We start from the raw sequence: 23,869 nt of genomic DNA on the forward strand, positions 1-23,869 counted from the left end.
TGCATTCAGAAACTTTGAATGATGCCGTCTCAGCTTGTAAATCTCATCTTTTACATTGCATTTAAATGGACATTTATTCAAAAAGATTTTTTTTCCCATCATTCTTTTGTTTCAAGGTAACTGTATACCGTATTTTTAAGGTCCGCTACAGATTTTCATTTTTCAAACGAAGAAGAAATATTTTGGCACTTATGGTGGAATATCTGGAACCATTAGTACCAAACAAATTAAATTCCATTGTCAAAGTTATCTCTTTGTGCACTGATATTTTTACACTGTAAGAAAACTAAACATTAAAAATCCAGCAACCTAATTGTAAGGTCCTACTGTTTTCCAGGAGCACAGCGCTATGCAGAAGTTGCACTGCACACAAATTGACAAAATAGTGGCACAATATGATAAAGAGAAGGTATCATACGAGAAAATGTTAGAGAAGGCAATCAAGAAGAAGGGGTAAGATATTATTTTATTTTATTTTTTAAAACTTAAAATAGATTTTATGCTTTTGAGTCTGGAGTAAAACATTCATAAAAAGGTCATTCAGATGAATGAATTGCAGCTTGAACCAGCATCCTACATCAAACTGAGTATGAGCTGCTTGAAGACTTTAGCAACGGGCCATAAATGTTATAGTCTCTTTGCCTTTCTCTAGTCTTCTGCTGTCAGAGCTTTAAAAGTAAAAGCAAGGGAGTTGCCTCAAATTTTTATTTCTGTGGTCTGATCTGGTCTCACTGCATTCTCAAGGGAACGTCACTGTTGTGGTCAGTGGGAGCAGACCAAGGTCCTCAGTAGCTCTAATGACCAGAAGGTAGCAATGATTTGATTTGGGGGGAGAAGTTGACTTCTAAATCCTGAATGTTTTAGAATAATAGAAGTTTGCAGAAAAGTTCCTGGAACATACTGGTGACTTTAATAAAATGTCCCTCTTACAGTCTCATTTGGAATTATGTAGCAGGACCTGCTGTTGCCTTGCTGCCACGGCGTGATCTGGCAGCAGTTTCTCCTCTCACCCTATGACTGGCATTTCATTGAGACAGTGGTTTATAGAATAATACTGTGACCTAAATCAGAAATTACTTTATTTAGTTCTCTATCAAGCTATGCTAATAGTTAGCTTTAATTTCATATTGTTGTCATCTGGCAACAACAACTGGCAACCAACTCACTCGCTGAATACCGAACATAAATGCCTCTTTGGCGTTGGATTCTTCCACAAATACTTCTTGTTTTATAAATTATTTAGAATGGCAGTGGGTTTTGAGTGTGTGTGTTACAAACTTGCACCAGAGCAAAATCAGAACTGCCAGAAGTAAGCAAGGTAAGGAGAATTCTCCTCACTAAATTTTTAGAAGCTCACAAACTCTTCAAAAAGCTCATGTTGGGTTTTCTTTTGTCCAAGAAAGGAGAACTGTAAGCACCCAAATACTTATAATCTAAGTAGTTCCTTCCAGAAAATTACTACTTCTCCAAACAGAGAGGGAATAACTACAGGACTAATTAATTTAATGTGACTTTGATTCAATTTCCATTGAATATAACACAGCAGAAGGTTATTGATATAGCTGGATTTGTAATTACAGTGAGGGTATTGATTTCAGTGGCAGTGAACTAATCCTTGGTCATTGCACCAAAATTATCTTGAGGGGAGCAAGGTTTCCCAGTGCTCTGGTATTTAAGAATCTCGAGAAGTCATGAGTCAGTATTCCTGTTGGCCTGAGAAGAAGCCAGTGCCTCTGCTTGTCCAGGCAAAACAGCAAATGAAGATGTGTTCAGAGAGTTGAAGGTGGGAATGGCTGTCTCTGTGCAGTAAATACTGGAAAGTGATGGATAACAATACTTTCCAGAGTTAACCTGAAATGAGACAGGTAAAAAAAGTAGTTGATAATTTGCCAGTTGGACATAATTTCATTGGCTACTTGCAGTGTCTTTTTTAAATTTTATAACAATTTTCTCATGGACACCAAAGCCTTTCTGATAGTTTTAAAATATCCAAAAAAAGTTTAAATTAAAACAAAAAAGGCATAAATGAGTACTCCAGAAGCAGATCCAATACACAGCAAAACACTGTTCCTTGCCATGACTCCTTACTTTCCATGGATCTAAAGCTCTTGGTCATCTGATGGCTCTTCAGTGTTACAAGAGTGACTATGGGTATCTAATTAACAACCAAATCAAATCCATTAACAACACAGACTTTCTGTGAAAACACTTTATAATTCTGTATCCAAGTGTTTTGGGGGCTTCCTTCAGGGTCAGTGTGTATGCAGCCCTGAAAGGTACTTCACACTTCACCCCAACTGTGCAGTATATTTAAGGACATGCTTAAAAGTGAACATTTGGGTTAAGACTTAAAGACTTTATTCAGCTGAAATGATCTGATAAATAAGGTGTCCTAGGACATGCTCTGTTTCCTTGGCTAGAATTTTGGAACTTTTACCAGCAATAAGAGTTGTAAAAGAACATGGAAAATGTGTTTTCAAAGCATTCGTATTGGAATTGTCAGAAAAAAAAAATCCTTTTGCTAGGTGTATAGAAGATTTCTCTTCTGATTTTGTTTTTCATGGTCCATTTCTACCACATGGTGTTGTGACAAAAAAGGTCAACTGTATATTGTTCAGCAAAGTAGAATTTTTTTAATCCCATGCTAATTCACTGACAGATGGGACAAGATTTTGCTCCCTGTGTTATTTCTGTTGTACACTTCAAATGCTTACAAATCTTGGAGAGGCTTATGGGGATGCGTATGCTTGTGTTCCCACTCTGAAATGGAGTTGAGGACACATAAAGATCCTTCTGATTTATCAGGACTGTCCACAAATTCAAGTGTCTGTGTGTGTGCATAAGTATGAACATGTGGCATTGGGCTGAGCTGTCCCTTGGTATTTGTTCACAACTGTGACTTGATGGTTTAACCCTGGCGTATGTCACTGCAGCTGGGGACAATTCTTGTTATGTCCAGCCTGGCCTGGAAGTTGCCTTGAGATATAAGAAAAGCTGCATTTCCAGATAAGGGATCAGCTGGTGGTTTTGACGACTGGGATTCTGAAAAGTCTAGTGATTGAACCAATTAGACTAATCTGGGATAAAATGTGTTTGATTCACCTAAGGAGCAGTCTCTTTCATAGTGTATGACAAATCATATATGAATTATAGCCAGAGTCTGATTGCAGCTACCCACATGCATAATCAAAAACCACTTTCTTTGCAGCTGTTCATTTTTCAGACAGAGGTAACTGTGGTCAGAACCTGTCTCTATGGCTTTATATTACTTCCAAAGTGTCAAATGAGTGTTAGAAATCTCTACAAAAATTTCCTTGCTATGACGAAAATAAATCACTAGTCCTTCTGGCAGCCCTTGGGAGCATAAGGCACATCACGCTACTATTTTCAGTAAGGGCTTTCCTGGTACTGTTTGATGATAAAGTTTTCTGCTAATTTCCATAAGTTTAGAAGTACTTTGATATTAAAATAGGATTTAAACTTGTTAAGAGTTTCATAAATCTTCTTTTCTAGAGCAAACATGGATTAATGTTACTGCAGTCAAGCAACAACCATTCTTATTAGAACCAGCTTCAGATGATAAAATGAATGTGGCTCCATCCACTCAGTGGAGTTATACCATTTTACATCAGTGGATGATCCGACACTGAAATATTACAGTGACATTAAAATAGACTCCTCTCAATGTATTGTATTATTCCAAACCAAAAAAACAGAGACTCACAATGTGTGAATTTGTATTCTATTGTAAAAATGCCTCACTGCAAAAAAAGGGAACAAGAAGATGGGCAAAGATGGAGCTTGTCAGCCTTCAAACCTTTATTGATTTTGGTGAGACAGTAATTGAAATTCCTCTTGTAACTACAAAGGAATAGTTTTTTTGTGCATCTGTCCCACCCAGCGCACAGCCCAAGTCATTTGGCTTAGTGAAGGAAATTCTGTGGGTGAGAGGTAGAAGTCATCTATCTCCTCACAGGCACGTCGGGGAGCTTTAGCAGAGGTCCTCTGCAGGCATTTTACTAGCCTGTTCCTTGGAGTCCTGCTCCTTAGAGTCCTCCTGCATTAAACAAGCTTTGCAACTTGCATTCAATCCCATTAACTTTACCCAAACACAAAGGCCATGCTGAATTCAGCTTATTGCAGGGGTGAGGGCTGTCTTCAAGATTTGTTGCTTTCCAAGTCATATAAGGTATCTAATAGCTTGGGTTCATCCACATTGGTTGGTGTGGTCTGCAAGGGTACTGAGGTTCATGGCAGGGGAGTTGGAACTGGATGATCTTTAAGGTCCCTTCCAACCCAAACCATTCTGTGATTCTTTGCAACCCATTCATTTCTGTTTCCTCACAGATGGTCGTTTCAATGGGCATTCAAATTTAGCATGGCCAAATTGCCCTGTGAGGTAGTTACTCAAATGATTTCTTTTTCTCTGCCTTAAACTAAAAAGAAGTAGCATTTTGAAAAAGAGGATTAAAATCATGGCAAGACAATGAATATGCCTATAAGTTTTCAGGTAGAAACTGGTTTCTCTTGGCAAGGCATTTTAAGCCTGGAAAAGGAACCAAGTACCATAAATGGAGATACTTGACATATCCTCAGCAACAGAATAATTGCTGGACCAATCTAGAATTAATCGTGTGGTGTTTGAATTGAATGATCATTAATCCAACAATATTTTATAAGTTGTGAATAAATTGCCAGAAGAAACAATCTCATTCCAATACGCTGCAGCACTTCAACTTTGATTAACATTTTAATTAGTAAGAGCTGACTGAATGGGAAGATGTTTAACTTGTGGCACACATTTGCAATTTTCCTTTTTTTTAGAGGAAGTAATTGTATTGAATTGAAGAAAGAAACGGAAATTAAAATTCAGACACTAACATCAGATCACAAATCTAAGGTAAGCAAACAGCTAATTTTAACACATGCAGCATCTGAAAGAGAAATTTTGAAACCCAAGTGGTAGTTAATTTTCTTGGAAGCATATGAATGATTTTCAGCAATAATAACATGTTGAAAAGAATGGGACTAATCGAGTGTCTAAAAGTGTTTCTTAAAAAAAAATTTTAAAAAGCAATGTCAGTTTCCTGCCCTTTTAAAATTATTGAAGAAGGTGCCGTATTCATGCCTCATGAAACTAAACTGGTCATTTGTGTCAGTTCTGGCTAAACAAAGAGACAAATGTATTCTGTATGAAATGTGAATGCTAAATACTTTCTCAAAATATTTACATAAAGAAGTTTCTTTTTCATTTCAACCAAACTATTTTCTGATTCCGTGATTTTCCCTCATTGTCACCATGGATGACACTTGCTAGTCTGTCTCTTAGGGAAGGAGTCCAAGTTGTTCTTGAACTGCTTTCTTATTTCTTTTTTTTTTTTTCTCCATTGCTTAGTTGCATTGTTTTCTCCAAAGTGCTGGAGTATAAAAGTGCTCTGAGACTCAACCTTAGTGCATTTGAAAAAGTTGTTCTCAAGCTGTGATTTATGGCTCACGTTGAGTTGCTTCGAGCTGCTTCCTCTATACTTCTGTCCGACTACTATGCTCACCGACTTCATATTTCCTTTGAAAGTTTTATCTACCACCTGCTGACGTGCTTTCAAGTTTCTGAAAGATATCCAAATTAGAGGGTAGCAGGTACACTAGAAGACACAGCCAGGTACAAAATTATCTGGAGGGAGAAGAGTACAGGAGACTGACCACAGTACAGGAGAGCTACTGTAAAAACTGAAACCTGTGAAAAGGATCAGAAAAGTATAGAAAATACAAAAGCAGCCATGTCTCTGAGACTAGAATAAGGTGATTTTTCATCTTTTATTCTCCAGATTTTATTCTTTGGTCTTATTATTTCATGTGGAGAAGATCCTAGTTTTCTAAACAAGTTTTCTTTCTTGTTGCTGCCTGCTCAGCCGAATAAGTAGGAAAATCCCCAGGAATAAAACCTAGATACTTCCCTATCTCCTTCTCCTATGAAAAGTCCAGAACCGTTTCCTGAAATAAAAGCAAATTTGTTGACAACTTACTAAAAAGATAATTCATTCATTTCTTAGCGAAAGAAAGTCTCTGAGGAGCACTAGCTCTGTATCATCCAGACATAATCTTCAAAACTCATTTGAAGTTATGTTGTGCAGAAAAATCTTTGCTGTGATCTCTGCTTCTTACCTGTGTCATTCACAGTCTGGAGTTAAGAGGTGTGATTTGTACACAAGGCACATCCAAGTGGCCATTATCTTCCAGATCTAATAAATGTGACTCATGTTTTCCCACAAATGTATGCAGTTTCTGAGCTCTTGTTCCTTTTAAAATCCTGCTATCAAACTAGTTCCCTTCAATTTAAACAATACTTGGAAAAGAGATTGATTTTTGTCCGCTCCCATGTTAAGTTTTAGGATGACATTTTCAAAGGAGACTTAAATGTAAGCTCCTTTGAAATGCCAAGCCTCTGTGTGTCAGGTAATTCCCAAAGAACTCCTCCGCAAGTCATCTACCTCTGTAGTTTTTCTCTAGGTCAGTGATTTTCAATATCTTGCTCACTGTGGTTCCATCAAAATTGTGCAGATTATGTACTGATTTTAGTATTCTCACAGACTAGTTTTGTTTCAATTGCTGTGTGTGAGTCCTTGAATTATTCCTGGAGATCATTTAGAGGTTTGCAAGCAACCGGTTAGAAAACAGTGCTCAAGACCATAGGGAAATTAACTTTTCTCCTAGACGCAGGTAGGTGCGATTCAATTAGATTAAATTCTGAGATGCTGAATGAATTACACTGATAGAGTGGGAGTTTGATTAATTAACAGTTGTTCAGCATTTCTCAGCATTTGGGCCACTAATTTTGATATCAGATTGTACCATAATACAGCTTTAATTACAGCTCATGTCCTCCAGTGCAGCTCTGTGTCACGATGAGCATGCACATTTCTAGCTCCAAAGAGACCTTTTCATCTACAAAAGTCTTCCTGTCATAAGGAAACATCCAGCCCAATTTTGGCATAAAATATTTAAATTAGAGTTGAATGTCCCAATGTGTACTTCACACACAATTAACCTAGCAGATGCAAGTTACTTCCCTGCATTAGAAAAGTAGGTCCCAATATCAAACAGACAGAGGATGAAAAGAAAAAAAAAAGGAAAGATTACTTCAAAGATTATTCCTGCTTGAACTTAGTGACTCAACAAACATCTTGCATATGTGCTGTGCAAAAGAAACTTCCTTATCAAGATTCTAATTAGTCTCTTAGGCCCAGTGTAGGAACAGATGAAAGGACAGGATTGCAAACATAGTCTTCAGAAAAGGAAAGAAAGAAGTTAGCTAATGGTTATTTTTCCTGTCCTTTTGGATAAGCAATATTACCTTAATAATGGGAAAGTAGGACAAGAGCACAGCCCAGTGCAAATGAAATAGACATGTTAACTATGATGTTAATAAATTGGAGAAAAGAAGGGATGTGGGCTGAATTTACTGCATCTGAACTTTGAAGTGTATCACAGATCTGCAGCAAAATTTGATTTCGGATTGTTTAATGGACGGATTATTTGAATTCTAAGGTCATCTGAATCTGAGTCAAATTGGGTATTCCAAGTCCTGTAATTGGTATTTGGCAAATCTTTTACATCTTTCTCGTCAGGTTATATCTTGCTCTATCTGAAATGAGGCTTCTAGCTTGAAGGATATTTAAGAAATCTTCCCTTTCTCTCCAGAGAAAACTTGTTTTACGAGGAGCAGGAGCTGTACCTGCTTCTTTGCATGCTAATTTTGAAATTAGTAGCACATCACTAGCACATCTGTCCATGAACACAGGCAATTTTTAAATGATTCTTACTTCCTATCTTCTCAAATTAAATACTTAAAGTACTGCCATGTTTAAGTCTCCTTGCAGGTTTCTTCTTCATGAGTTGGACTTGATGATCCTTAGAGGTCCCTTCCAACTCAAGATATTGTACGATTCTGTGATTCTTTGGTATCAGTGTACCTGACATATAGGATTCCTGCTTTTGTGTTCCTCTGTGGTGTATAATATTAAGTATTTAAAAACAATAATCACATTATTCATTTGCAGTTGGCCCTTGAGTCTTTGTTTCTCTGCATTTGTTTGGGCTTTTTAAACAGTCTTTGCAGTTAAGTCACAGAATACTTCCTTTCACCATGGCTTCCACTATACACTTACTTGTTTCACTATTTTATTAAGTCACAATTCTTTTTTTATGCAAAGATTGTTTTGCATTTCCTCTACAGTATAAAGAGGCTTTAAATAAAAGCATATTCTTTCTTGTTTACTGGAATGCCTACCTGTCCTTTTAGGGCAATGTAGAGGAACTTGCTATGACTAGAAATCAGATCTCATATGGTAATTCTAGTCTTGCTATAACTAGAAATCAGATCTCATATGGTAATATCCCCTGGACTTTCTAATACTTAAAATTAGTCTGAAACCCAGTCTGAAGTGGCAAACTGTGGAAGAGTCACAGAGGAGGAGAATATTTTGTCACAGTTCCCACTACAATTTTAACGATGTTTGAAAGTGGGCAGAGCCCAGTCAGAGCATTCTCTGCCGGGAGGCAATTTGAATCACAGATCCATGTAAGGAACCATGTGTTGGCTCCTGTGACAGTATGTGTGGTACACGGGTGTGATTTGCTGCTGGCTCTGACTGCTTCCTGGGCCACATAACAGCCCGTGTCTTTTTTTAAAGTATTAATGCTTTATAACATTGTGACCATAGAAGTTTTTTGAGTATGTGGTCCCTCTTCTGCTGTGCTCCCAATTAAACCCAGCTACTCAGGACTTTGGATCTACCTGTACCTTTTTTTCACCAAATTCTGGATGGAGCTGACTCCATCTGGAAATTCTGCATTGAAAATAAATAAGGAATGGGTTTTCCTAAGAACTTCACCCAGGACTTACTTTTAGCTCCCCCAAAGTCCCTCTAGGTCTCCCTGGAAGTTGATAAGCTAAGTGAGGTCACTTTTAAGAGGAGATTCGTGCAACCTAACTGAAGTGTCTAGTTACTTGAGACCCTGTAGGTATGAGAGGCATTTCCAGGCAATGTTTAGATGGGATAAATCCTGCTTTAAAACTGCTTTAAAACCTTTTTGCATCAGCAATACAAGGAGTTTGGACTAAACTTGGCCCTGAGGTGGGTGCCAGAGGTGAGCTAGAGTGTCTGCTCCTCAACCTTTCAAAAATTCTGTTGGAAAAATAAGTTGTCTTTTCCTTACCAACATCCAAGCATTTATTTTGACCCATTTTGAAACAGAATATTCCTGGTTTTGGGGGGCTCTGAAGGCAGTACTGCTTTATGAACATCTTATTAAAGATGGTACTCCCACTGACTGCTCCCCATCCTTCAGTGGATTTATTACTTCATAGCTGATAGGCTCAGTAGTACACTTACCCACACACACAAAAATAAGCATGACTTATTTTGCAGGAAGCACACCTACTCTTAAACACCGTGATGAATTAGGCCTATGTTAGTCATACCAATCTCTTGCTTCAAAATGCTTTTGTATTTTTTCTGACAGCTGCAGAAACCTCCAGGTAGCTCTCTATCAGCTGCTTCTGCCTCCAGTCCTATCTGTTTTGATATGGGACCACTATTTAACTGTAGTTAAATGCAAGTCTGGCTTTCAGGTAGTGGTAGTCACCCCGATCTATTATGAAATTACTTGATTTTTTTTTTTTCATGAGGAGTCCAGCTTTGTTACACAACATGAGCTTGGTGTAGGGCAGTCTTCAAAGGAGAGTCTCCAGGGTAGAATGGAGAGTGGGGCTGTTAAGGTCCCCTCTTCTTTCACCATCATCAGTGTGTGCAGGAGAGTCTGTTCTGGATTATGCAGAGGCCACATGTGGGCCCACACCTAAAATACTGGCATCGGTCTCTCACTTTCTGAGCAATATGGTGTCAGTTTTTGGTTTGAAGAATAACGTTTAGCTTCCGCAGAAGATGACCCAGATGCTATTAGTTACCATAGTAGCAGCTGAAATGACTACCTGAAAATAGGTTTATTGTGAGGCATATTTTGTATACCATTTATGGAAAAGTAGGATAGCTTGTCAAAATACCCAAAGATAATTATTAAAGGATAATAATATATATCTTTTTTATTAGCTTCTTTTCTAAATCATCGAGTGCAGTGTATTTTTATAACAACAACTCTGGTGATTTAGACTTCTTCACATTGTCTTTTGGGAACTTTCCAAAACTTTAATCTCATTATTCTTGGGAGTCTTGGGAGATAAGAGAAGAATACTTGTCAGATTCCCTGCTGACTTAAAGAGTATAAAACAAAGATACGTAGCCCATCTTCAGATTCAAGGTTGTATTAAATAGAAGATTTTGCTATAAACTGGGTGTGTTTGTTAAGCTGTCTCCACAAAATCAAAGATTGTATTTAAGCCCTCAAAAAAAAAAAAAAAATTAAAGGCTGTATTTAAGTGGGAGAAATTCCACTCGCTAGGTTTTTTCCATTGTTAGATTCAATACTTTTAATATATATTTTTTTCTTGGCAACCAAAAATGTGAAACCATTTTATTATGAACTCAGTGTTAGAGAAGGTTTTAAAATAACAGTAGTACAGTCAAGAGTATAAATGCAGACAGCTTATCTAGGGCATTTTAGATAATAGAGTCCTAATAGTAGGGGTTGTTTTACATCTGCTTTTATAATACGCAGTAGTGTCCTCGATGGCTTTGTTACTCTGTGAAGCAGTGTCATTTGTGTAACTTCATTTTTCACAATTTAGCTGCATTCTTTATAATCTTTTTTTTATGATTGTCTTTACATCATCTTCAGCAGCAGTAGTAGTTGATCTCCTGGCCTTTGTGAGAACCTCTGACAAGGCTACTGTTACTTCTCTACAGGTCAAAGAGATCGTGGCACAGCACACTAAAGAGTGGTCTGAGATGATCAATACACACAGTGCCGAAGAGCAGGAAATCCGTGATTTACACTTGAACCAACAGTGTGAACTACTAAAGAAGCTGCTGATTAATGCTCATGAACAACAAACCCAGCAGCTAAAATTTTCACATGACAGGTGAGCAGGGCAGTGCTACCTGATAATGAGGGCTTGGTTTCTGACTGCTTTGTATAACGTTTTAGTTTGTTGTGTTGACAGCTCTTGTATTGCAGTCAAATGTACTGGACTGTCTGCATGGTAGAAGTAAAAGAAGTGGTCATACAAGGTTTAGATAGATGCAGGAACAGGTTTCTTTGCTCGTTTAGATTATCTGAACTTCATTAAAGGCAGTGGATGCAGTAGAGCGGTAATAGTTTGCGTTTACCCAGGAACTTCAATTCAGAGGCTGGAAACTGAGAAGTATCAAATATGGAAATAACCTTTGGAGTTGCTGGCAGTTGTGGATGTGTGTGTTTATAGCATTGGTGATTATAAGAAAGAGCCATGAAGAGTAAGATCATAAAAACAACAGGTAGCAGGAGTCTACATTAGACTGACGTATTATCTTAATACAATATCCCGTTGTAATCACTGGGCATACAGAAGGTATTGCATGACTCTACTGTCTGATTGCTTTTGTAATTAACCATCCTGCCCATTAGAAATTAAATACACATTGTATCCATAGTGTTAAAAATGTCAGTAAGTAGAGGAATATTTTTGTGCTATGATCTATTATGCAAAGCAGCCTAAAAGCATATAAATGTAAAATGTGTGTGCATGTACATCCATATATATTCATACATGTATATATTCACGTGTAATTGTCTTCAGCATCTTTCACATAAAAAGCATGGAGAAAAAGGAAGAAATAAATTACATTTGAAGAAGGAATTGAAATGATTTTTTTAAATTCCTGAGTGAAAAAAACAGCTTATCTTTGCATCAGAGAGAACACATGCTGGGACCTGCAAGCTTTCCATCCAACAGAGAATTGTCCCAGCAAAAGGCTTTTAGTGAGCTCATCTTTATGTTAATCTCTATGTTAACCCATGTATTCAAGCTTTCCTACAATAAATACCCAGTCAAAAATGAAGTAAAAAAAATTGTTAAATTATAATACAAATGCATCATTCAAAAGATACTAGCCAGAGGAAGGGGCAGTCAGAGAAATCACATCACTTTGTTTTTAAGAGTCCTGTTTTCTGTCCTCTTTGAAATTCGCTGCAGTGCTTAGAAGATAATTTACTAATGTATAGCCTGTGTGTGGAATAAGACTTTTTCCCCCTCATCTTTTTAAAAGTAAGGTTTTGTTTTCTTTTTTATTCTCATAACTTTGCTAAAGACTGTCATTGTAGGCAGTTATTCTATCTACACTAGGACAAGGTTTAGGCTTGGGGGGGTTTAAGCTTTTTTCTCATAGTTTTTGTCTTTGGGTTTAGAATTTCTGCATCTCTACATTGTTTAAACAGTCCTATATAATTTATTGTAAATGGTTCTTACATTCTTCTTAATGGATCTTGCTCTCTAATTAGAAATCATTTGTGTTCAGTGCATGTATTCTTCTATTTTCAGAGATACTAAGAACCTGACCTCAAAGGCTACATCCTGATAAATACTGACAACTTTTTCTTCTCAGCTCTTCTGGGAGTAATAACCTTCAAAATTCTTTCTGCTTTATTCATTGCAATTAGTGTGTTTCTGCTTATTTGGGAATTTGTGTGCAACCCCCAGATGTGCAGACTGGGGACTTTCCTGTTTAAAACAAATTTAAGACTGTGTCTGAATCTATGAATATTTCAGAAGAATTTGGAATGTGAAATATTGAAATGTTAATAATAATGCCCCCAAAGAGACTTTACAATTAATAATTTGTAAACTTTTTAATAGAATATATTATGTGTAGAAATACATATGTATTTATCTGTACAGGTGTACGTAATAGGCAAGAGACAATTCAGGTAAATATAGGGGAAAAAAGGATCCATCTGAGAGCAGCGTGGGAGGTGGACAGTGCTCTCAGCATGCTGTTCTCGCCGCTTCCCTCTCTGTGAGCCCAGGTAATGAGTTAGCTATCACAACAGAGGACACAGGGCTAGTGGGAGAGATCAGTAATCTCAAATGATGTAGTTATCTGCTGTAGGGTAGATACTTTCCCTCCATGTGCAGTACAAAAAGCAATTACAGTTTGTTCTTTGAGCTCATTTAAAAACAAAGCAGAAGACAGCAGATACTAAAAAATCTGAAGCTTATTGAACTCTGGGGATGCTGTGCCCCCTGCCACCCAGACTGGGTTAGCTTGACTGATTTGGATGTAGTGAGGTTGCAGCATTTCAGAAACTGAGGTCGTGAAGCTGTTATTTGCAAGCACCATGTACTCCAGATAAAATAAGAGAGAAAGAAAAGTTGTGTGGTATGGGTTTTTTTTAATAGAAGAAGAGATTTATAGTCATTCAAACAATACTGGTGACATAAAATAACATGTTAATGCACTTTAATGTCATCTAAATATAGGTTAAAAATTCCAAGGATAGACTTACATGCTTAAAGTTAAGTAGCCCTTTAAAAGACATGTTTGTATCGATTTCCGAGTTGCAGTCAGTATGATACAGTAGGAAATCAGCAGTTCACGTGCCATGTTTTTCAGAATCCTTTTATCCTTTACCACCTTGGCTTATCTACTTCTCCCAGTTAACTCTGGCTATAGGCATCACCACCCAGTTCTCTAACGGTGGCGTAGCACTGTCAGCCAGGGCAGGACGGGCTGAACTCCAGACCCCCAGGCAAGCCCCACACCAGGCAGTTGAGCATGAACTGACACTAGAACTTTAGCCCCATCTTTAAGAAGCGCTATTTTAGAAACAAGGAGTGGTGCCTACAAGTGCTTCTTGGTGATTTTAAAAGGAAGATAAGATTTTTTCATTTCTTCTGTTAATAATACATTTTATTTCTTGCAAGCAGTGAAAACCCAACACACCCAGAAGACCCAACAGCAGTGCAACTCGGAGCTAGATTATGGAGAAACAGTTCCATATAGATGTGTTGGCTCTTTCAGCCGTATCCATGGCCAAAGTCTCATTTTGAAATCATCATTGATGCACAGTAGTCCTTTAATCCTCTTAACTTCTTTCATTCTAAAATTGTATCTTATGCAAATAGGCTAAATCAATTTGAACACCTACACTTAACTCTTTTTCATATCATTGAACACGGTAATAAAAATAAATTATTTCAGTAGTGGTCTTAAGATAGTGTGCTTGAAAATCACTTCAATTTCTGTGTAGAAAATAAAAGCTTTTATTTGGAGAAAGGACTGCTGGAATGAAATGTGCTCTTGACACAACATTTTTTAGAATCCAGTCTAATTTTTGCTGTGATAACACTGCTTTTAAATCTGTATTCAGGAAATGTTTCACCTTATAAACTCTTGGAGGGGAAAAAAAGCAGTGCATTTCTTTAATAAAAATTTTAAACTGTAGAAAATGTAAGGCATGGAACAGAGTTTCCCCATGCTGTTTAATGATTAATGTCTTTTAGAGATGAAAGCAAGATAAAAAAGATTCAGTGACATTTCATTAAATTAAGCACTCTGTTATGTGCCACACCCCTCCTCTTCTGTGCTTACAAAATACTTAGAATTTGGGGTTAATAAGTAGAATAATTGTTTAGTGCTCTACTTAAGATCACGTGCAGAAAAAGAGACTAAAGCAATCCCTTGGCTTGCGACAAGTAAGTTTTAGATGCTTATACCCTACTGGAGATTTTACAATCTGTTGGTTATTTGCTGCCTGATTTACATATCTAATTCCCATTTAAACAAGCACTTAAGACCAGGAGGTGCAAGTGCTGGAATGCTAAGCAGGCAGAAAGCAAGAGCTAGCCTTCAGGGATGGCCTTTTTGGAGCTTGGCTGGCTTGCCCAGAGTGACAAAAAGCCTTCTGCTCACTCACAGTTCATAAGCCATTTCTTGAAAGTCAGCATCTGTGCTGTTACTCCCCACAAAGAATCACAATCTCTTTTTCTTTTTAAAACAACAGGATATTTATTTACTTATTTTCTGTTTTTCTGATACACTGGCTGAAACACTGAAGAGGTTTTCCACCTCCCAAGTCAAACTACACCAGTCGGGACAGTACCCCTGGAAGGCGATTGCCACCCTCATGAGGAAGCTCTCTTGTTTCACACAAAAGGCTACAAGGTTCACAGGGCCAAAAGGAGAAACCCAACATTATTTTATATATATATATATGTAAAGTATAAACCACAGGCTCTTTTCAGGCCCAAAGCAGAAGTCTTTGTCAGCTCATACCATAGCTAGCAAATATTATTACTATTCATATTTGCAGTCGTGTTCTGAGCGGATGTGTACATTTTTTTTTGCAGTCGTGTTCTGAGCGTTCTGAGCGGATGTGTACATTTTTTACGCGATTTTAAAAGACAAATTCCATTTTCTAAATGGCTGATAGTAGCTCATACTCAGACAACTCTTATATACTAGGGAGAAAGGAGTATTTTATACCCTTTTATAACATTCAAAGTGTAAAAATGCTTTAAACTGATCTTTCAGATTATATTCTGCAGAACAAATGGAGATTTCTGAATGCTTGCTCAAATTGTGTAAAGTCTGCTCAAAGGAAGGCAGTGTTTGTCTGGTTTGTTCTTTCCTCTTCCTCCAAGGACAGAATTCACCACAGTATAGAGTAATATCAGGAAACCAACCTCATCAACAATTGCATTTTAGGTATTAATGACTTTCTTTGGTTTTGCCTAGGGAAAGCAAAGAAATGCGTGCCAACCAGGCTAAAATATCCATGGAGAACAGCAAAGCCATAAGCCAAGACAAATCTATCAAAAATAAAGCAGAAAGAGAGAGGTGAGTATCAGATCTCCTCTCTTGAGAAGAATTCTGTCAAAGGCTGACAGGTGGACTCATGGATTAATTCTATTAAAACCATGTTTTTATGTATGGAAACAATGTCTAATGATTGTGCTGAATATATATTTTAGATTACCATTTTAGGAAAAATGTTGCTTTTCTCATATTTATCCTTTTAATAACTTTAATGCTCTTATCAGGGAAATGAAAAGGTTCTTTATACTCATCAGCTGTGACAGACTGGTGTAGGTCTAATCTAATTGAAATACATCTGAAGGATTTTAATGATTGTCCTTAAAGCACATTATACTTTTTTGCTATTGCTTTTTAAATGAAATGAGGGCTATACTGAGAAGGAGGGGCTGAGGTTTGGTTCTAGTTGGAGTTAGAGTAACTGGAGAGGCAGCATCACTAAAAACACAGGAGGTGGTGGCAGTGAAAGGCTTTCTCCCTCATCTACTGATAACACAGAGGTGGAACAGAAGGAAGGAGTGCTAAAAGTGATTATAATTAGCAGGGAGGGTGATGGAAGATAGGAGGGAAGAAGCAGGAGATGTTCTCCACAAGAGCACACATGTTGCTTCTCCACTCCTGAACTGAAGTGCAGCTCTCTCCCTCGTTGTGTGCTGGCACTGGAGACCTGGCCAGCATCCAGGCTCAGCAAACCAAGGGAACTGCTGCACTTGCCAAAGTGGCTTATTCACAGCACGTTTGGGGATGACAGCTTTAATTGACTTGAGAGACTACAGAGACACTTGCCAGTAACAGCTACTGAGAGGTTTTGGAGGATTGATCTGCATAATAGCTATTTTAAGTTTCTTCTATTTGTCTTAAAAGTTTCCAAATAAACAGATAAAAGCAGTGTCTACTTTATGATGTCTCCTAAGTCTTTAGGGCTCATTCTTTCCTCTTTTACATTCTCTCCTTGACACTGGGCTATTTTGGTCAAAAGTCTTGAACTTGTTCCCACTGAACTAAGTCCCTCGAGTATTACAGACTCAGCTCATCAGGAAGACGAGTTGGCAGAGCCTGTGGTAACTGTGTGCTTACATGTTAATGTAAGACCTCCACGGATGACTCCAAGATAAATCTGTTCCCAGATTTGAAAGCAGTCTGAATGCAGTTCTGGTTTTCAGGCTTTGCAATTAGATGGAAATCTTAGGAAGAGACACTTTGCACTTAAATATTTTATGTAAATATTAAGTGTACACTTATCTTTTTACTTAAAAAACACCTTTAAGAACCTTACCACTTTGGTAAGCTCTAACTTTACTTATGATCATCATATTATTTTTTCCATTACCACTGGTAAGAGATGTAGCACTCTTTAGATACCAAAATAAATTGAGAGCAGAGTGCAGTAAGTGATATATGAATTAAACATCTAAGTTCTGTCCACCATGCTAGAGTAAGGGAAAAAGCAAACTTCATTCACAACAGTTGTGTTTGGGTTTTGGTTTGTTTTTTTTTCAAGTCTTCAATCATACTGTCAATATACTCGGAAACCTCTAAGTGTAAAGGTGCATAGCCAGAGGAGTGTACAATTTGCCATTAATCCCACGTGGTACAGCTAATCAGGAACCCAGATAACCCTTATGAGTTTGTGATTCTCTCTATTGTAGCTTTTAGGTTTCTTTTTTTCCAATCAGTCTTCATGGACAATATTTGCATTTTTTTAGGCGAGTCAGAGAACTGAACAGCAGCAACACAAAAAAGTTCCTGGAAGAAAGAAAAAGGGTAACTATAGCCTTGACAAATCACTGGGCACTATTTCTGGATATTCATTTTCATTTCTCTCTGTTGAGAATCCAGCTCTAGTAAACACACAGCTGCTTGTCCTTGCTTTGTTCTACATACTTGGAGTGTAAAAGATCTGACATTTATGTAAGAGAAAGCTATTTTAAATTAACAAAATTACTATTCATTATTGCGTATTTTCTACTTTTATGTAATGTATATTATATACATAATATGTATAACATAAATATGTTATTATATTAATAGCTATTCTTAAAATTGGGTGATATAATAACCCTCCTGTGATGTTATGTGCCATCCAAAGGAGGCAAGACAGTGTGTATACATATGTACGTTTCAAGTTTTTATTGTGCTTGTTAATAACGTGTTACATTTCCCCCCGTTATTTTCTTTTGCTTACAGCTGGCAATGAAGCAGTCAAAGGAAATGGATCAGTTGAAAAAAGTTCAACTTGAGCATTTAGAAGTCTTGGAGAAGCAGAACGAGCAGGTATCTTATTTTAAAGGCTTAAAAGCCAGCTAGCAAAAACAGTAACCGGAATCAGGCTGAGTAGAATGCTTCTGAATGTAAACTTGGGAAAATAACCTTGTTTGTGGTCACTCACCTACTTGAGAAGTTAAAATGAAGAGGTGAGGTGACTTAAATAATGATACAGAACCAGATATGTTTCAGATAAGTATGTGAAAGCTAGACTGGTTAGCCAGAGCCTGTCCTTTCAGCTGTTCAGCCGCGTTGACACTTGTTAGCTAGCTATGGCAGTCATAAAAGTCCCAGCATATCCATTTTAATATTCTCAAAAAGTACCTCAAGCAAATCTGTTTCCTTCATTTTGGAACTTATATTTCTAGTGCTGATTGTAAAATAGAGGTGAAACGTGCACAGAGCATCTCTGAACAGTAAGAAACAGTTTAGACTGAATTCTAGAGATGTATAATAGCATGGGGAGTTTTATCTGTACTAGTACACCCTTTCCTAATTAAAATACCTTATTATTTTCTGCTAGTTTATAAGCTCTTTTTTTTTTTTATTTTAATTGAAAAACTACTTGGCAAGGAAAGGAAAATTCTAATCTTATTTCTAGTAGAAGCAACGCTATGTTCTGAGCAGTTCCCTTGGTTGAGCCGGCAAAGCTGTAATAATTGCACAGACTTGCAGTGCTGCATTTACAGAAATGTCAGCTGCAGGGAGAACACACCCAGTAGTTCAGTGAGATGAGAGGGAAGGGGTGCATTTCATACCCAGTACTTTTAAGGCTTAGGTACTTCTTTGTTATTAAATGTTCAGAACTTGCACTCTCTGGCAAACATTATAGTATGAATTAAAACCATCTTGCAGAGTGGGAGGGAAGAGAAGAGTACATGCAAATCAAATATTTCTACTGTCAGGTGAGAGTCCTACAGCCCCAAAAGCTGCAGCCTAGTTCACTTCTAGGGTGATGAGTCCTACAGCCCCAAAAACTGCAGCCTAGTTCACTTCTAGGGTGATGAGTCCTACAGCCCCAAAAGCTGCAGCCTAGTTCACTTCTAGGGCGATGACAGCGTGTAGGATCGCACGCAGCGGCTACCACTGAGCCCCAGCCACCATGGCTATGTCTTCTGATCTCTCCCACCTCCCTTCTGGACAGCAACCAAAATTCCTAGGTTGTCTCCAACATCCAGCATGAATGGATCTGTCAGTCAGTCTGCTTCTGAGCAATATCTGCAGGGGAGGCAGGCACCTGGGGGAGACAACTGGGCTACAGTGGACCTTTGTAGAGAGCATGACAGAGAGCTCCCTACTGTAAACTGTTCTGGTTGACAAAAAATGATGGGCTTGATAGAGAGATAGGTGTTATCAGTGGTTTCTTTACAGTGGCTTCAGAGGGCTTTGGATCCATTTAAAAAATACCAAAACATAAGGACAAGAGGGAGTTATTATAGTTGTGTTTTTAACTGGAATGTGATAAATGCTTTATGTATAAGGGAGGGAGCTTGCTGGGAAGTCAGCATGAGTCACTAAAGAAGACACCTCTTCCAGCAATTAGATTCTTCCCTCACCTGGGGTTACAGGGTTACAGCTTCCACTGCTGAGAGATGGTAACAGCCTACATGAGCTTGCTCATACTCCATTTCAGTGCAGAGATGAAGTCGGCTTAAAGCATCAGTGATTAAATGAAGGAAGATCATTCATGTGCCAGTTATGACTTTTGGTGTGGGCATGTGGTGGCCTCCACCACAGGGGTAGTCCTTCACAGCTTTTTAACTTACTCTAATTTGATCCCTCAGAGTATGTATTTTCATACCTGCTGTTTTGACCACTTCCTTTTAGCCCCAAAAGTGCACCAGTGCACACCCCCAGCTGGGTCTGGCTTTGTTGTTACACACATTGATGTATGAAAGCTAGCTGGATCAAGATACAGGTGATATTTGTTTAATAAGAATTTCAAAGTGTGATTTTTTTTTTTCCCCCCCCTGATCAAACAAGAGAATAAATTTTTCATACAAATACACAATGTAGAAAAGTAGAATTATGGGTGGAAACAGCCTTCAATACAAACTGTTACGAATTTAAATTTGTTTTGTTTTATGTATGTTTTTCTTGCATTAATTTTTCAATCTCACTTCAGTTTTCATTCATTTAATTTGCTTCTTGTTGTATTACTCAATTTTGACATTATTATTTTTGTACAAACAGCTTTTGAAATCCTGTCATGCAGTGTCTCAAACACAAGGTAGGATGGATGTATAATAAGCAAACTATTATTTCAGTGTGCTTTCCTTCTAAATTAAATCATTATCATTGGAGCCGTCCTTGTAAATGCAACCATTGGGAAGTACCATTGACATAGTGAACACAATGTTAATCTTGTTTGCGCACAGATATTTGAGCCTGACACAATATTAGCAGTATTTTGTGCTTTAGCGTCCCAAATTCAGATGCATATGATCAGCGATGCGCAGAGGAAATATTTGTAGAGATTAACTTGTATTGTACATTACCTGTCGTTACTGAAAGATATGCTTAGAGTTCTAAACTGTGGCTGTGAGAAGTGTCTGTTGAGCTAAGAAAACTATTTTAGTGTTAACATACATATGATTAACTGCTAATGCTGATAGACAGACAAAGGTATCCACATATATTAGCGTGGTGATTAGTAATTCCACACTCAGAATAGCAGAATGCAGAACAGATGGCTGGAAATAGCTTTTTAGTGTCTAAAGAAGACACTTTAAATTCCAGCACTTTAAGTTTCACTTCAAAATCTAACGCATTAGAAGGTACGGCAATTATATTTAACGTGGCTGTGCTGCTGTGGCTTCCTAAACAAATGGTTACGCACAAGAAATTTCTGTTAACCCTTGTTTTACCAAGGGAAATAGTTGCACTAGGCTTGAACTTCCAGTTGTACAGTATTGCCTGATCTGAATTATTTTCTTGAATGGGTAACATACTTAAATCTCACACCACTGAGTCTGACAGCACCCACTTTAACAACATTTATTACAGACGTATAATGAGGAAAAAAGCATTCATTAGGCTAGGGGAAAAAAAATTCTTTTACTGTACATGGTTCTTAGCCTGTCTTAGATCTCACTAGAGAGCAAGCATCTTGAAAGCAGAGTCCATTAGCTGCCACTCACTTCATGAATTCACTGCAGCTTCAACACTGCCTTCCAGAAGGCTTGTCTTCAAGTATTGTGCTCGTGTGTTCATGTCAGAATGCACTGCTTGAACCAGCCTCAGACTAGGAAAACTGGGCATCCTGGTCCTGTGCTGATGTGTTCTGTGAAACCAAGTTATTTCTAAAATAATTCCCTACGCCATGTATTGTCATGGAGAATATTTATAGGACGCTATGTGCTAGTGGTCAAGTCACAGGCTTAAAATGTGAAATGTGAGTCACTAAGAAACAAACACAGGGTATAGTTTTAGCTGGAATTTCATTTCACACACAGGCAAAATCCAGCCAACATTTCAGAAGAGGTTGTACATATTGATTTATTTATTATGTTTCCATATTTTCATGTTAAAATTATTTCTTCATTACTTTCAAGCTTTTAACTCATTTAAATGGAGAGTGTTGATTAATTTTTAATCATATTTATGACAGTTGCTTTGCTATTATCATAATTACTTTTTTCCCCAAGGTGACGATGATTATGAAAGTACAGGGCGAGATTTTTCAAGAAGGCATGTATAGCACATCTGCAGAAACCCCTTGCAAAATGACTAGCTGTGCATCTCATTACTTTAGATCTACATCCGTCTATTTTTCCATATGCACATATGTGTTTCATATCCAGAAGAGGTGAGCTTGTAGCTTGTGTAGCAAAGTTCCTGGCTGAACAACATTTACAACTTTCTGAGAAACATAATTCCCGTAAATCAAGTACAGTAAACATTCTTCCCTGCATGATGGACACAGAGCAGTTAGTTACACCAAAGAAAGTCATAGCTTGGTTTGCCTCTTCCTATAGTGGATGAAGGAAAGGCTGTGGACATTGTCTATCTGGACTTTAGTAAAGCCTTTGACACCTTTTCCCACATCATTTTTCTGGCTGGTCATGGCTTGGATGGGCATATACTTGGCTGGGTAAAAACTGGCTGGATGGCTGGGCCCAAAAAGAGGTGGTCCACGGAGCTATATCCAGCTGGAGGCCAGACATGAGTGGGGTTCTCCAGGGCTCAGTGTTGGGGCCACTCCTGTTTAACATCTTTATCAATGATCTGGACAAGGGGATCGAGTGCACCCTCAGTACGTTTGCAGACAACACCAAGCTGGGTGGAAATGTTGATCTGCTGGAGGGTGGGAAGCTCTACAGAGGGCTCTGGACAGATTGGATCAAAGGGCTGAGGCCAATTGCATGAGTTTCAATAAGGCCAAGTGCCAGGTTCTGCACTTTGGCCACAACAACCCCCAGCAGCACGACAGGCATGGGGAGGAGTGGCTGGAGAGATGCTCAGCAGACAGGGACCTGGGGGTGTTGGTTGACAGCAGCTGAACATGAGCCAGCAGTGTGCTCAGGTGGCCAAGAAGGCCAACAGCATCCTGGCCTGTATCAGAGACTCTGTGGCCAGCAGGACCAGGGAAGTTGTCTCACCCCTGTACTCGGCACTGGCCAGGCCACACCTTGAGTACTGTGTTCAGTTTTGGGCTCCTCACTACAAGAAGGACATGGAGGTGCTGGTGTGTGTCGAGAGAAGGTCAACGAAGCTGGTGAAGGGTCTAGAGGATGTCTTATGAGGAGTGGCTGAGGGAACTGGGGTTGTTTAGCCTGGAGAAAAGGAGGCTGAGGGGAGACCTTCTTGCTCTATACAACTACCTGAAAGTAGGGTGCAAAGAGTTAGGGGTGGGTCTGTTCAAGTAACAAGTGACAGGACAAGACGAAATGGCCTCAGGTTGTGCTGAGGGAAGTTTATATTGGATCTGAAGAAGAATTTCTTTCCTGAAAGGGTTCTCAGGCATTGAAAGGGGTTGCCCAGGGCAGTGGTGGAGTCCCCATCCCTGGAGGGATTGAAGAGTCATGTAGACATAGTGCTGAGGGACATGGGTTAGTCGGGGACTTGTCAGTGTTGGGTTAATGACTGGACTCAATGATCTTAAAGATTTTTTCCAATCTAGGCAATGCTGTGATTCTTTGATTCCTAAACCTGTCCTCATCCTTGGGAGCTTGATCATAAAGCTAGATAGGTTAGTTTGCCCTCTGGGTCAACTTATTCAAAGTCCTTTGGGCTATGGATTTAGATTCCCAGATTGAGAGCCCTCAGAGAAAATGAAGAGATGGTGACTCCCAGTTCCTTTAAACTGGAGAGTTTCAAACCAAAGCACAACTACTAATCTGTAACTGAGCCACAGGAGGAAGAAGTGTGCATGCACATCTGGGGGTGGGGGGGAGCAGCGAGGGAGGGAGGGAGGAAGGGAATTTAAAAAGCTCTCTCTAAGCAGAGGATTCCCAGACCAGTTGCCATTTCTATACGGTGCTTTAACTCCGCTTGCAAAGCCCAAGGCATGCAGAGTTTATTGCGAGATCTGGCATACATCCATTGCTCTTTTCTGCACATTTGGATACAGTTTCAGGTGGGTTCTGTATCAGTAATCCCATGGAGCATGTAGCAGTAGTCTAATCCTGAGATGAAAAACGTAATGTTTGTAATCATAAGGATCCCCAGACCAGATAATGATTATTTAAAAAAAAAAAAAATTACTACTTTAAAAATCTTGCCTACTGCAAGGAAGATATTACACTGATGGATTTTTGTCATTCACTGCCTTTATGATAGAAAATGAGTCCAGATCATAAATGACTTGTCTAAACATTTCAGGAAGTAACACACTGCAGTACTCACACAACAGG

The 23,869-nt window shown here is 38.5% G+C and overlaps 1 protein-coding gene across 4 annotated transcripts in view; it reads left to right on the forward strand.

The window, feature by feature from the left end:
• Positions 1 to 23,869, forward strand: part of PLCB4 (phospholipase C beta 4) — a 95,658-nt gene that overhangs the window by 69,638 nt on the left and 2,151 nt on the right. For 2 of the 4 annotated variants that reach the window (XM_010170760.2, XM_010170761.1), the window contains 7 exons: positions 338 to 453; positions 4,825 to 4,900; positions 10,863 to 11,038; positions 15,672 to 15,773; positions 17,456 to 17,513; positions 17,937 to 18,023; positions 20,208 to 20,244. In XM_010170760.2, coding sequence (XP_010169062.1) covers positions 338 to 453; positions 4,825 to 4,900; positions 10,863 to 11,038; positions 15,672 to 15,773; positions 17,456 to 17,513; positions 17,937 to 18,023; positions 20,208 to 20,244 — 652 coding nt within the window. The remainder of the gene's footprint in view (positions 1 to 337; positions 454 to 4,824; positions 4,901 to 10,862; positions 11,039 to 15,671; positions 15,774 to 17,455; positions 17,514 to 17,936; positions 18,024 to 20,207; positions 20,245 to 23,869) is intronic. The other 2 variants (XM_010170762.1, XM_010170763.1) reach the window with 1 other exon arrangement.

The sequence above is a fragment of the Antrostomus carolinensis genome, unplaced genomic scaffold, assembly GCF_000700745.2.
Source record: "Antrostomus carolinensis isolate BGI_N321 unplaced genomic scaffold, ASM70074v2 scaffold10906, whole genome shotgun sequence".
Taxonomy (NCBI): Eukaryota; Metazoa; Chordata; class Aves; order Caprimulgiformes; family Caprimulgidae; genus Antrostomus; species Antrostomus carolinensis.